Source organism: Thermobia domestica, chromosome 15 (genome assembly GCF_964235325.1).
Source record: "Thermobia domestica chromosome 15, izTheDome1.hap1.1, whole genome shotgun sequence".
NCBI lineage: Eukaryota > Metazoa > Arthropoda > Insecta > Zygentoma > Lepismatidae > Thermobia > Thermobia domestica.
The window spans coordinates 137461646-137475505 of NC_137468.1; the positions used below are offsets into that span (position 1 = coordinate 137461646).

Consider the following 13860-nt stretch of genomic DNA (forward strand, 5'->3'; position numbering starts at 1 on the left):
CAACCATGGCATTACATGAGTTCTAAAAAATTGAAGGATTTTCAACAAACACAATGTGTACTTCAAACTATAACATCTACAAAAATGACGAACATAGATTGTTCACAAAGTGGTGTAGAGAAAAGACGTTTATAAAAGAACATGCAAAATAAATAAAAGGATTTCCCGTTACTTCTTGTAAACCATTGAATGGCTGCGTAAAAGTGACTACCACATTCATAATAGAATAGAAATAAGAAGTTTAGTTTTTAGAAGAAATATCACCATTAGAGCTCTGCGATCCTTTTGGTTTTGCTTAATCGTCTTGAGTACAAGCAAATAGACTACTGCTTGTCACGACATCATGGAAATAAACGGCGCTGGGAGGTGAGCTAATAACCAAATCACCTATTTAATAGACTGCAGCGGAACAACTTTTTATTAACAATATGGACACATGTTTCTAAATCCAAAGTGAGTAAACTTTGGAACAAGCGTGAAGTTTACAAGACTGGCGTTCGTATCATTTATGACAACCAACGAGATCTATTACACTGTTATTACATGCTTACAACTAAGGAAGTTTATGAAAGCAAAATGATGAAAAAAATAAAATAAAATAAAATAAAAGATCTCTAGTTTATATTCGGATTATTGTTTGCATTCGCTACACCAAGATGTTAAAACATAAATAAGAATACATGTTTGTCATATAGAAGTAACCCAAGTATCTAACTATTACAGTTTGTTTCTGCTATCTTCTTCCAAGGGCTATGCATTTCACTGTCTAATATTCACCTATATTCGTTCTTACATTATGTACCACTTTTTATTATTTCTGTACAAAGCCCTCAAGGGACCTTAGGCATTGACATGAGTCAAATACGAACAATATTGCATTATCATTTAGGTGTGAAAAAACTTTACGTTCGCTGGATCCGACTCAATTTAACTCCAGCACAAAAAGACGCTCGTGTGAAATGGTGCAAAGCTATGACGAGACGGTTCAAGTCTGGATCATTTAATTTGGTTTTTAACATAGTAACAGGTGACGTAACATGGATTTATGCATACACACCGGAAACAAAGCGACAATCTGCTGTGTGAGTGTTCCGCGATGAACCCAAACCAACCACAGTTGTTCGTGCACGCAGTGTCTCTAAACAAATGACTGCATCATCTTTTGGTAAATCAGTTCATGTTTCAACTGTCCCACTGGAGAATCGTAGAACAGTCAATGGAGAATGGCACAACCATATGTCTACCAGAAGTACTGAATGTGAGCAAACAGTCCAACCCCAACCGTACAAATCATTCTGCATCACGACATGTCACAAGTGATTTTCTGGACCAGGAAAACATTAAAGTCATGACACATCCGGCTTATTCCCGTGATTTAGCCCCCAGTGATTTCTTTTTGCTCCTAACAATCAAGAACATCTTACGTGGGAAACGCTCTTGCACTCCAGAAGAAGCAACAGAGGCATACAAATTGCATGTTTCATAGGTACCAACTTTGGAGTGGCGTAACTGATGTAGTTCTATCGCATGAAACAATGCATTGCTGCACAAAGGGAGTACTTGGAAAAGCTATTAAAAAAAAAAAAAAAAAAAAAAATGCTGTACTTTGATGTTCTTGAGTTTTATCATTTTTCCGAAACTTTCAGTGCAACCCTCGTACACTTTATTTACAATGATTTTGTATGCAGAACAGTTCTTTCCATCTGTTTACCGTCCTGTCTTGACACACCTGTTGGACAAAAGCGAAGAGGCATCACACTTCTTCGTGAGGCATACCACGCCAAGATATAACTGAAACTGAGTGGTGCTCTCTCTGGATTTTTGAAACATCTGTCTGCCTTCTGAAAATATGTGGAAATGGATTTGCTTATTGAATGTCTCCTGAATGGTGAATGTTTTCTCATTAATGAAAAGCTTTCATGCATTGATATCGTGCGGCTGGAGTAAGCTCACCGTTTTGATCAGTTGTTTTCTTGAGTCGAGTGTCAGACGCTTCCCTGTTGATTGTCCCAGCCTTTTTTTTAGATCAGACGTCTACTAGAAATCGCTAATTCTTTTTTTTTTTTTCTTCTTTTTTCTGCTTCCGCAGTAGATTTTGAAATATTCGTTCCCTTAAGCTGTGATTAATCTGGCAGTTTTTGCTCTGCGCGAACTGCCAACTTTTATCTTGTCCTTGCTCCTTCGAGTTCCTGAAACCTATTAATTGCACAGTACACAAATATTCTTGAAATTTCCCGCCACTTCAAAATTAATAATTTAAATCGCAATATTTTCCACACTTCTGGCGAAAATAAATAAATAAAACACAGCAACAAGATTTTCCATGGCAAATCACAGTTCTTCAGTAACAATCACTATTTTTGAGTGGTAATATATCCCTTCGCCATGAAAAATCACAAACTTTGTAAAAGACTTTGCAACAGGACTAAGCAGCTTAAAGTGCTTGATAAAAACGTATTAATCCTCTCTATGGTCTACGGAACAACAAAGTTCTGTCCTAAGCCAACTGGAATCAGTTTCTACCTTGTATTTCTATTTCTGTTCCCCTTCATGGTAAAATCAATTCAGGAGGAATTTCACCTAGATCCGAAGATTTGAGTTTCTTTTATTTATTTATAGCAATTTCTGTTCGGTTAAGTTCTTAAAATATACAGTTCTGCTGTATGCATTTCACTTTCTCCCCGAACAATATTTTAGGTTGCATGTTGAGCACATTGTCAAAGAAATTTCTTCATCTAATTTTAAAGGACTATCCGTATCCGTGAGAATTGTTTCGTCCGCTTTCTTTACTATATAAGCGCAAGGTTGACAGCCTTTCTTAAACTCGCTTGATGCCTTTATGCATGTCTCGAATACTTATGTTTTTACTATTATGTTTAAGTTCAATAATTTTAGCTTTCAAAAAAATCACGTTTCTTTGTTCTAAAACGTTTGGAAGTTTCCAGCATGATGTCAACCAAATTTAACTTTCTGAAAGCATTAATTTTATTCCAATGATATTTTATTTGGATTATACTGTCTTAATTATGCACAATTAACCTCCTCCATAACGTCAATGGACGTGTTCGACTCCTATTTATAGTATCAAGGGTATACAAATTTTCTGTACTTAACTGCTGGCTTCCGTTTCCAACGTGACTTTAGTGCTGACAACATACAGTCGCGCAGTTTTTATGATGCATCTTTCTAGTGTTGCTATTCACATTTTGTTAAAATCAAATATCACTGTTCTTTCTTCCTCGCTTAAAAACGTCCAATATTGCTAAACACATTCAGGATGTCCACTAAAATTCCAAAATGAAATTTCGTGACTTTTTCGTGAACTATTCTTTACCAAACCATAAAATTTCGTAACATTTTGAAGAGCGAATTTGGGTGCGAATTAGGCCAAATTTTCATGCATGGAATAGAAGTGTGCTTTGCTTGCGATTTGGTAGCGTCTATAGCCAACTACACTCATTTTTGGCGGTGAATTTTGACGTTTCATAGAACAAAATTTTCCAGTCCGTACTTACATTTGTGTGTAAAAAACCTGTGACTCAAAAGCTAAATTTCGTAACTTTTTCTTGACTTTCATGACCGTTTTCTGATTTCGTGACTGATAGATAACCTGACATTGGTAAGAAGTGGACAAATTGCGAAGACGATTAACTTACCTTTCAACGGTAGTTTATCCAAGACCTTTTGCTCATGTCCATCCATAGCTACAAAATACAAATCTTAAATACCTATCAGTTTTTAATTTTATATATCTATTGTGGATTATTCACTTTTAAATAAAATTTTAAAAGTAAAAGACTAAATTTTAAGAGTAAAAGTAATGACTAAATTTCAATGAATCACTCATTAGTACTTAACAATAGCTTACCGTAACAGGAAACCTGATTTGTTGTGCCGAAGGAGGTGGTGGTGGCGCCGGCGACGTTCTGTGAGGTGGCGGAGGAGGCGCTGACGTTGGGGGAGGTGGTGGTGGACACATGGGAGCCATGACTCCACTCCTCGATGGGGGAGGCGGTGGCCTTGTCGCTGGAGGTCTCACAGGCGCTGGTTTTGCATAACCAGGGGGTGCTGGAGCCATCCGATGACTGGCAGGCGGATTGCTTGGAGGCGGCGGAGGCGCTGCACTTTTCACATAGCCTACTGAATGATTGACTTTATGATGCGGTAGCGTCGACGACTGATTCGACTGGTTTACTCCACCGTTTACATGATGGAGACTGTCCTGTGATTGAAATCGGCTTCCTCGATAATCTCCTAAGTCACTGTTTGAGCTTGACGAACTGGATATCCGCATACTTTGCGTTCTTGTTACACTAGGAGGGCGAGAGGGTAGCGACGGGGGAGTCAATGAAGTCTGCGAACCCGAGAGTGGTCCATTAACTGCTTGCACTAAAGGCGACTTTGGAGGCGGTGATGGCTTTGCAGATGGCGATAGACGCACTGCTGCACCAGCAACTGGTGGTTTTGGTGCTACATTTGGTTTTCCATAGCCACCAACAGGTGGCTTACTTGGTACAGGAGGATTGCCTTTTCTATTGGCTCTTCCAGGACTAGTAGTAAGGTTTGAATCTGACGTACTCTGAAAAATGTGTAAATGATATGTTAAAGTAAACAGAACGTAAATTTTCTTATATCTTATATCCAACTCTTAAATGAATTAAACCACAAACTCATTAATAACATTAGCCCTCTGTTCACTCTACTATGAAGGATGTAAGCTTGCAAAAAATTATTTAATAAATAAGAATTAAACATTTTTTGTTATAATACTATTTAAAGAAAAGGGTGGATTTATGCTTATATTATATATATCATTACAATGACATCAATTTTACTACTACAGCTGCACAAGATCGCAAAAGGGGCTTCTTCACATGGGTTCTTCTCTTAAATTCATCAAAGTAGTTTTATTTCTCCACTGAAACAACGCATATTTTCGATTTTCCTGTTGCTTATTTATTTTAGATAAAAAACTAGAGGGGATGTGCAACTAAATGGTTATATTTAGGGCATGGATTCCTACAACCTAAGAACTTTGACAATATCCATGCATTTATGAGCTAAAAATGGCAAAATATGACTTAAAAACAAGTGTGTCTTTCAAACTACAGGAGTGGGGTCACGCCTCCCTCAATTTGATTATATATTTCACTCAATACTAATGATAAATATAAAACTACTTATATCGGAGTTCCCCCCCCCCAAAAAAAAAAAGATGCTGAAATGACGCTATTGCTAAAAACTAAGCAACTTCACACTACTACAGCATTTTAGGTATCTTTAAACTATACTCTGTGATACGAGGTTCCATAACAAAAGTCTTTCAAGGAATGTCAAATATCCTTCATGCTCGAAAAATATCCGTACACTGTGTTAAACTTATCGTAAGTACCAGCTGTGTGACCTTAGGAGAAATTCTCTTGTCATTTCTCCGATTGTGCTCAACGTGGATTACAAGTATTTTCACACTGCTGCTTTCATCTCCTGGTATTTGAAGTCTTCCGCCGATGTGGATGGAAAATATTTCCATCAATATGCAACAAAGAAAGTGAACACAAATATCTTTACAAGGAATCTCACAAAAAATTGCTATTTTTTTCTTTCCGAAGGGGATGATGCTACCCAGATCAACCACTTTTGACCCATCACACTGTACATGATTTCTTCAAATCCTGTTAAACTAGGTCAAATACTTCTAAGAAATAAGTTCCAAATAATGTCGTTTCCAATACTGGCAATACATTTCTGAGCAATGAGTAAAATCCGCCTAAAATATGAATTAAAAATGTTTAAAACATTTTTTTTTTTTGTTTAAAACGTTTTTAACGTTTAAAATAAAGTACTTTGTTTTAAACAAAAAAAAAAACGTTTAAAATGTTTATTTTGTTTAAAACAATAATCTAAATAGGCATATATATTCCATTTTTACACGCTCATAGGTACTGCTTGCCATCTATATTCAACCGTTAGATCAAATTTCGGGAACTTCCCTAATCTCGATCCGTCCAAATGTTCAATTCGAAGAAAGAAATCTGGATTTCCCGATTTCTGTTCACTGAATATGTAGTTTCTTTGTGCTACGTTCTACTGGTCGTCTGCATTCTTAATCTTTAAACGCTCATTGACGCAACTGCTGTATCAGGGCTTTAAACATCAATGGCTCAGTTTAAAGCCCTGAATTTATTCCTGAAGGATGCAGCTTTCTGCTGGTGTGCATTTTATCTATGTGGGGGTACCACGTGGCGGTGGGAGGAGGGTAAATATCGTGTTCTTTTGTTTCTTTTTAAACGTTTTTTTGGGAGCCATTCCTCCTCTTGGGGGATAGATTCATAAAATATTGGTACGTGAAGCAATGAAGTAGGCCACTACATGGTAATATCGTGTATTTGTACTTCTTGCTTATATGGGGGAGCAGGAAGGGGCAAAGTTAGCCAATTTTTGGAGTTTCAGTTTTTTCACGTAAATTACATTTATTTTTACAACAAACATCAATAGCTCAGCCCCTAATTACGCTAGAAAGATGATTTGGTACCTAAGTATTTCTGAGGAATGAAGCCTTCCGCTAGTATGCATTTTATTAGGGATGGGCATGAGTCGAGCTAAAACTCGACTCGACTCGAAACTCGAAGCGAATTCGAGTCGAGTCAAAGGTAATTTTCTAGAGTCGAGTTTCGAGTCGAGTCGATTTTGATAAACAGCTCGCTCGTTTTAACTCGTTTTGAAATCATGGCCTGATTAGACTGGAAAGCAAAAGTCATAAGAAATGTAAGCAGTAATATGGAACATTTTTAATGTTGCTCAGAAGATGGGACACTGCTCGCATCTCGTCTCGTCTCGATAAACAAGACGCCTATGGATTTTTATAACGAGACAGCCTCAAATGTGAGCACCAATGTAAACACCGCTATATACTGTAGTCCTTACCACCAAGGCTGAGACCTGCACGATCTAACTTTTGAGCCGAAGTAGAAGCCCAACCCAGGTAGTGATGTTAACTGGCTCAGTTTGATTCAACTGAGGAGCAGCTCGAGCCGGCTCGGTTGAGATGAGGCACCGGCTCGGCTCAGGTGAGCCATCGGCTCAAGCCGGCTCGGTTGGGTGGGCTGTTGGCTCGGTTCGATAGTGAATGAGCTGTGAGTCGAGCCGCTAGAGCAGTTGAGAACCCGAGCCGAGCAGGTTTGAACATGTTTGGCCGACGCAGTCTAACTTTTAACGATTTTTGGTTCGAGCCTGGATACTTGCTCCTCCAGAACTGAAACCCAGAATCTCGCGAACGATGTCCTTGCCTCCTTGACTTTACCTTTTTCGAGGTCAGCAGTCAACTAGTTTTTAGTATTCAGATACAAACCGCCTATCATTCATGTTTATATACGCTGGTGTTGTTGTTATAATAATAATAATAATAATAATAATAATAATAATAATAATAATAATAATAATAATAATAATAATAATAATAATAATAATAATAATAATAAGTTGTAGTAATAGTAAGTATCACTGATAATAATTATATTGTCTATGTGGGAAACTTGAAGAAAGTACTTGAAACTGCACACAGGATTTGCCTCGATTTGGTTCGACTCGACTCGAAACTCGAGTCGAGTTGGAGGAAATTTTTCGAGCCGAGTTCTCGAGTCGAGCTCAATGATGCCGGTTTCGAGTCGAATCGAGTTTCAATGAAAACTCGCTTGTGCCCATCACTGTAGGGGGTATTTATGTACGGCCGAGAGAGGGAGGATGAAGTTCGTTTTTTAAATTTTTCATCAATTTTTTTCCTCAGATTTTGGAAACCATTCCTCTCCCTTTGTGGTACATCCACAAAAATTAGTATGTGAAGCAATGAAGTAGTCCCCTACATGATAATAACCTGTATATGTACTTGTGTTTATAGAGGAAGAGGGGCTCAAATTTGGCTAATTTACATTTAGTTTCAGAACGGTTCCATATAAGGCAAGGTATATTTTATTGAAGTGGTCTAGAAGTATAATTCTTGTTCGTATACATGATGTGTGCAGCAAAAATGATTTGCATATGGACATGGTACTGCCGTGGGGGAGGGGAGAGAATGTCTAATTTAATGAATGTTTTTCTGCGCATTTTTTAAATACTTCCTACATAAAACGAATTCGTTACGCAATGACAGTAATGGCTACCATTTCTTATATTATTGTCACAAGTATGTGGCCTACACATTAGCATCATTTTGTCAGCGCAGGTGACTGCAAGAGTTGCCAGGGCCCCGCGAAGTCAATATTTTCATATTTTTTTAAAATGTTTCTTATGTCTGTTCGTTTCTAAAAATATGGCGGGAATTTCACGAATGTTACCTTGTTGGAATCTGTGGTCTATAAGCTTTCCAACTGTGTATAAATCATGACTCTGTGATAATTGTCAGAGTATTTCTTTTAGCTTATGATGTGAGAACTGTTCATTATTATGGAAACGATAGTGACCAAAAAATATTCAAGTTTTGAATTTGTGAATTTGGATCTTAGAATAGTGTATAGTTTGTTTAACCTCAGGTATTCTTGGAAATCAAGAAATGTTCAAATACTTCACTTGAATTTCTGTTGGTTTAGTTTTACGCACATTGATGTACAGAATTTCGTTCAGTAATTGCTGTTATAATACGAATATAACTCTGCTTGTAATTTACTTCATGCACAAATCCTGCGGAGGATGGGTTGTTTGTTAGGAAATTAAATCAGCTTCTTCAATCTGATATTTTAGTTGTTTTAAACATGTCCAACCACCATCGAAAAAAAAAAAAAACGTTTAAAACAATTTGTTTAAAACGTTTAGAACAAACTGAATAAAACAACAGCCCTCGTTTTAAATATATCAACCTTGCTTACATCACTCCAGGTCTGAATATGACCTAAAACTAAAAGTATGGTTCAAATATGCGTTTATATGACCAACAAAAATACATATTTTAGTGTCCACAAGTGCCAAAAATGTATTTGTATTTAATTCGACATACAAAAAGATGCTAGGATAAAAAAGATGACGTCACAGAAATCCAAGCTTAGTTATAATAAATAAAATGTTTAATTCAGAAGTATTTAAGAATCTTTAAGAATTTACGATGCGGTCCAAAAGTCGCGAATATACAAATTCATTTTCTACAGTGTTATAGTTGAAAAGTTAAATCCGTTACCGCAAAATGGCACTATCGATATTAATAACAACACATCTAGACCATTGAGATGTGTACTGAGCACACGACGTTTGCATTAGTGCTTTGTATATTCCTTAATGAACATGTTTTCCTAATAGCAACGAGTTTTCATTCCTGAACATTTTGCCAGTGAATATTCTTATGCACATGTTGCAGACGAATTTCGTAGGAATTATCTTGATGTGGCAGTGCGTAATGATTTAACCAGTACGAGATTAACTGCCTGGATTAGAGAATGCGATCTGTTGCGAAGAAGAGAACAGACAAACCGCCCATTTTGCCTGATGTTAAACTGACTGAGGTTAAAAAAGTGATGCAGCGTTCGCCCTAGACGAGCTCGAGGAGACTATCAGCACATTCTCAGATTTTATATGGAAGTGCTCAGCGCGATTTTGTGCATATTATGTTCGCAGTGTTCAGGAATTGAAAAATAAGCGCGTAGTGTACTGTACATGGATTTGTTCATTTGTTAACAGCCACGGAATTGCAGAGCTTGACCATGTTTTGTTCACTGAGGAGTGGTTCCACTTTAGTGGCTAAGTGAACCGTCAAAACCCTCGAATTTGGTCAATTGAAAAGCGGTGTGTGTTACAAGAAGTCTCCTTACACTCTCTCAAAATTGAGTTTGGTGGGCTATATCACGTCGTCGTATAGTAGGCCCTATTTTCTTTGAAACTACAGCGAATAGTGTTGTGTACCAAGATATCATTACACAGTTCATTGCACTTCTTCACGAGGTTGAACGTGATTGATGGTTCAAGCAGGACAATGCAACATGTCACACATCTAACGATACCATGCATTTCTTGAACAAGTTTTTTGGCGAGCATATCATCTCTACAAGATTATGGCCCCAACGTTCACCCGATTTGACATTCCCTGATTTCTTGTTACCTTAAAGCTGAAGTCTATATAACAACGGGCAACACACACTGGAGGAACTAAATAACAACGTAACAAATGAGATTTACATCAGTGTGCATTTGTTCTATAAAGTGGACCCAAACATGGTTTAAAAAAAATTAAATTAAAATAAAAAAATCGTACTTGCATTACTGAACGGGGCGGGCAGCCATTTTGAGCACATGTGAAAATATATACTATATCAAGTAGTATTACCTAATGTCGCCTGGTTTCTATTATTATTATTTTGATGTGCGCAACTTTTGAATCTCGAGTTATTATGAAATGATTAAAGTATCACTTTCCACCTTCGTAGAAATGTCACAGAATTTCTGAATGAACGCAATTACTTTTATTTATTTATTTTAATTTTTTGTTTCTTGTTGCTTGCTTGCTTGTAAGGGTAGGTCAAATGTACAACATATACTTCTAAAACAATAAATTACTGCTAGTACATAGAGTATCTCTCGTTCTCGACAAATAGTTCAGAAACAAGTGGCAACGAAAGTCAAACATGTTATGCACTACTGAGGTAACGTGATCCGGCAATCATGAATTTCAGTTCAAAATCAATACAAGAATATCGTTCAAGACGACGACTTGCTGGATTTTTAACGTTTTAATCCATATATATATCAATAATAACTATTTTATTTTAATTCTGATTGAATACTCATAATAAAAGTCATATAGCTCATCTAAGACACACTATGATCTTTAGCTATTCCTGCTTTTTTTTTTTTTTTTTTTTTTTTTTTTTTTTTAAATCAGCTCTGTCCCGTTTAAAACTTTTATACATTTCATGTAACACATTACTAACAATGGCCAAACGTCTTGATTCGATCTTTCTCAATTTCACAATTTTCCTTAATGCACTAGAATTAAGCCACGTGATCTTAAAAAAGAAGAATATGAAATTTGTGCAAGGGTAACTAAAACTGTCTTCAAGTACTCACTTCTTCTACACTTTTTCTATAAAAGAGAAGTTGGATACACTTAACAGTGTTCGCAATATTTAGGTATTATTATTATTATACTAAGCCTTTATCAGACAAGTAATATTAGTAAGAAAGTGTCTTGATATAGCGAAACAACAAATATTTGCAAAATTTGCTCAAGACATTGCAAACGATTTTAATTATTTGAATCTCACAATCACCACTTACTTGTCTAGTGTAATGAAATATTCATAACTCTATTGTGTAAAAACTTATTGCTACACTTACAACAATATAAACTGTACAAGAGAAAAAATGTGACTAACATTTCAACATATGTGCCTATACAACATATGTGCCTTTAATTATTTGAATCTCACAATCACCACTTACTTGTCTAGTGTAATGAAATATTCATAACTCTATTGTGTAAAAACTTATTGCTACACTTACAACAATATAAACTGTACAAGAGAAAAAATGTGACTAACATTTCAACATATGTGCCTATACACTTACAAACAGGTGAAAAATACTTTTTAACATAAAGGTGCAAATAAAGCTGATAGGCAAGCGCATGTGCAATAAAAAAAATATATGTACAAAATTTCGTACGTGATTATGATCATACTTACAAGAGAATTTACATATCTTGGGTCTTTACATACCTTAAGATAATAAAATTATCTTAAATTATAATAAATTATCTTAAAACTATATTTGTTGCATATTTTAAAGATCTATGCTCTCCCTATGTTAGCAATTTCTATACTGTTTTTGAATTCATAAATTATGAGTTCACAGTTCTAGATTACTATAGGAAATTGGCATGTTATCACTTTATCAGCTTTCTTTTGAAGTATTTTGTAAATAGTAAGAGTAAATTATTCTGCCTCTTTTTAGAAACTTGCTACAATATACATAAAATATATACAGAGAAGAACATATAGTGAAAGGTTTATATACAAAAGAAATGGATTAATGGATATTAATGGATGTATCATGTGGATATTAATGTTCAAATATTGCCCCTAATTTAAAAATGGCTGACTCCCTACTAAGTTACTGAAAAGAGACATTCTTATATTACTGTATCCGTTTCGACAGATATCAACTCGTTTGTACGGGAAACTGCAACAACCTTATTGCTTTACCATGAAATGGACGACGTACTTGGCTCACAAACACTGTACTCAAACTAAAATATGTACGTCGGAAATAAACGTCCCTAGCGCAAGATGTACAGTATCTGATCTGTTTCCTGTGCCCCTTTCCTGTTACCACCGAAGTAGCACTATTATCGCGTTCTCTGTAATACTACTACGAAATTTCCTATTCAATATTTATAACAGCTACAAGGTACAATTCCTGTGTTTGTAAAATGGAACTTTTCAGCTAAAGAGTATGGCTACTCATTAAAAAATACTTGAAGAAGAATAAATAGAGAAGTATGGATATTTCTTTTGTCTACTGCGCGCAGAACGGGGTTACAGCTAGACCAACATAATACTGCTAGTGAAAATTTGTAATTACAACAAAATCTGTATCATGTGCAATACCGAAACACGATTTTCTACCAAATAAACAACTTAAGTATGTCCAAAATAAAGAAACCCTAACTATTATTACAGAAACGTACACACTGCCTTATGTCTCTTCTCTTCGAGGTATCTTCGACTTAAGAATCAGTATCTAGCTTTAGTATAGTACAATACCTTCATTTATTTTAACGACGTGGAGAGAAGTCACTGACTTGAGAGAACTTCATTATTAATTGCTAGTGCAACCCACATTATGCTTTATTTTTTGTTTTATGCCTTTATATTTTTTGTTTAATTATGCCTCGTATTTTTCCATATCATGCTTTATTGTTAATTTCAATCATTGTTTGACATTAATCGTTTATAATATTTACTATACATTCAATATTCTAAATATCTTGATCTATTTATTAATATTTTATGCAACCAGTTTCTTTCATACTTAATGAACTTTCTATTTAATGCACTGTAAAGAGATATGCTATACACGAGTCTTTTTTTTTTTTTTTTTAAATCACTTGTGTCTGTGTGCGCCTTAGAGGTGCATACATACAGAAAGGGAAAGTAAAAAGATGCCACCAAAAAGTACAGAAACTGCTCAAGTTCAAGAGGTTCACATAACAATATAGTGTGGAGTTCTTCTGTACTATTCATTGTTGGCGGAAAGTTGCTTCATCTATTCCTTTTTCTTTTCTTTACATCAAAGGATTACACCGAAAAGTTTACAGAAATAAAAAAAAAAAAAAAAAGCTTTTCATTGTTGCATTGTTATGTTCTCAATGATTTTACATTGTAAATATTGGTTCTAAAAAAATATTAATACAGCACGTTAAACTTGCAGTTAAACAGAATTTTCCACGAATTGTGCTATATATTTTAAATTATGCTTTATGTTTTATTTTCTAAAATTATGCTTTTAAAATTAGTTTCTTCTGGACTCTTACACAACCACAACAATGTTCAAGATACCAACCATATGTGTAAATTGCTATTATGCTTTTTATGCTTTTGGGTTGCCCTATTAATTGCTTATCACCATCACCACCACCATGCATTTCAACATTTGTTAACCATAAAACTACCAAATATTTTAAAATGACTTTTACCATAGATAAACTAGGTTTTTGATTCGCAGGCGGGGGCTGAGGTGGGGGTCCTCTATTTTTTGTATCTCCTGGTACATGGCGCCGCACAGATTCACTCTGCTGAAAAAGTCAAAGTCAACTTGCATCACCAAGAAAATACGATGTACAAAACCAACAGATGAGAAACAGTCCTGCAAAACCTACATTCT

At 35.6% G+C, this 13860-nt stretch overlaps 1 protein-coding gene across 4 annotated transcripts in view; it reads right to left on the bottom strand.

Moving 5' to 3' along the window:
- LOC145671257 (uncharacterized) overlaps positions 1 to 13860 on the bottom strand; it is a 103709-nt gene that overhangs the window by 18570 nt on the left and 71279 nt on the right. For 2 of the 4 annotated variants that reach the window (XM_081740174.1, XM_081740176.1), the window contains exons 5-6: positions 13673 to 13771; positions 3869 to 4579 (exon numbers count right to left, since the gene is read on the bottom strand). In XM_081740174.1, coding sequence (XP_081596300.1) covers positions 3869 to 4579; positions 13673 to 13771 — 810 coding nt within the window. The remainder of the gene's footprint in view (positions 1 to 3868; positions 4580 to 13672; positions 13772 to 13860) is intronic. The other 2 variants (XM_081740175.1, XM_081740177.1) reach the window with 2 other exon arrangements.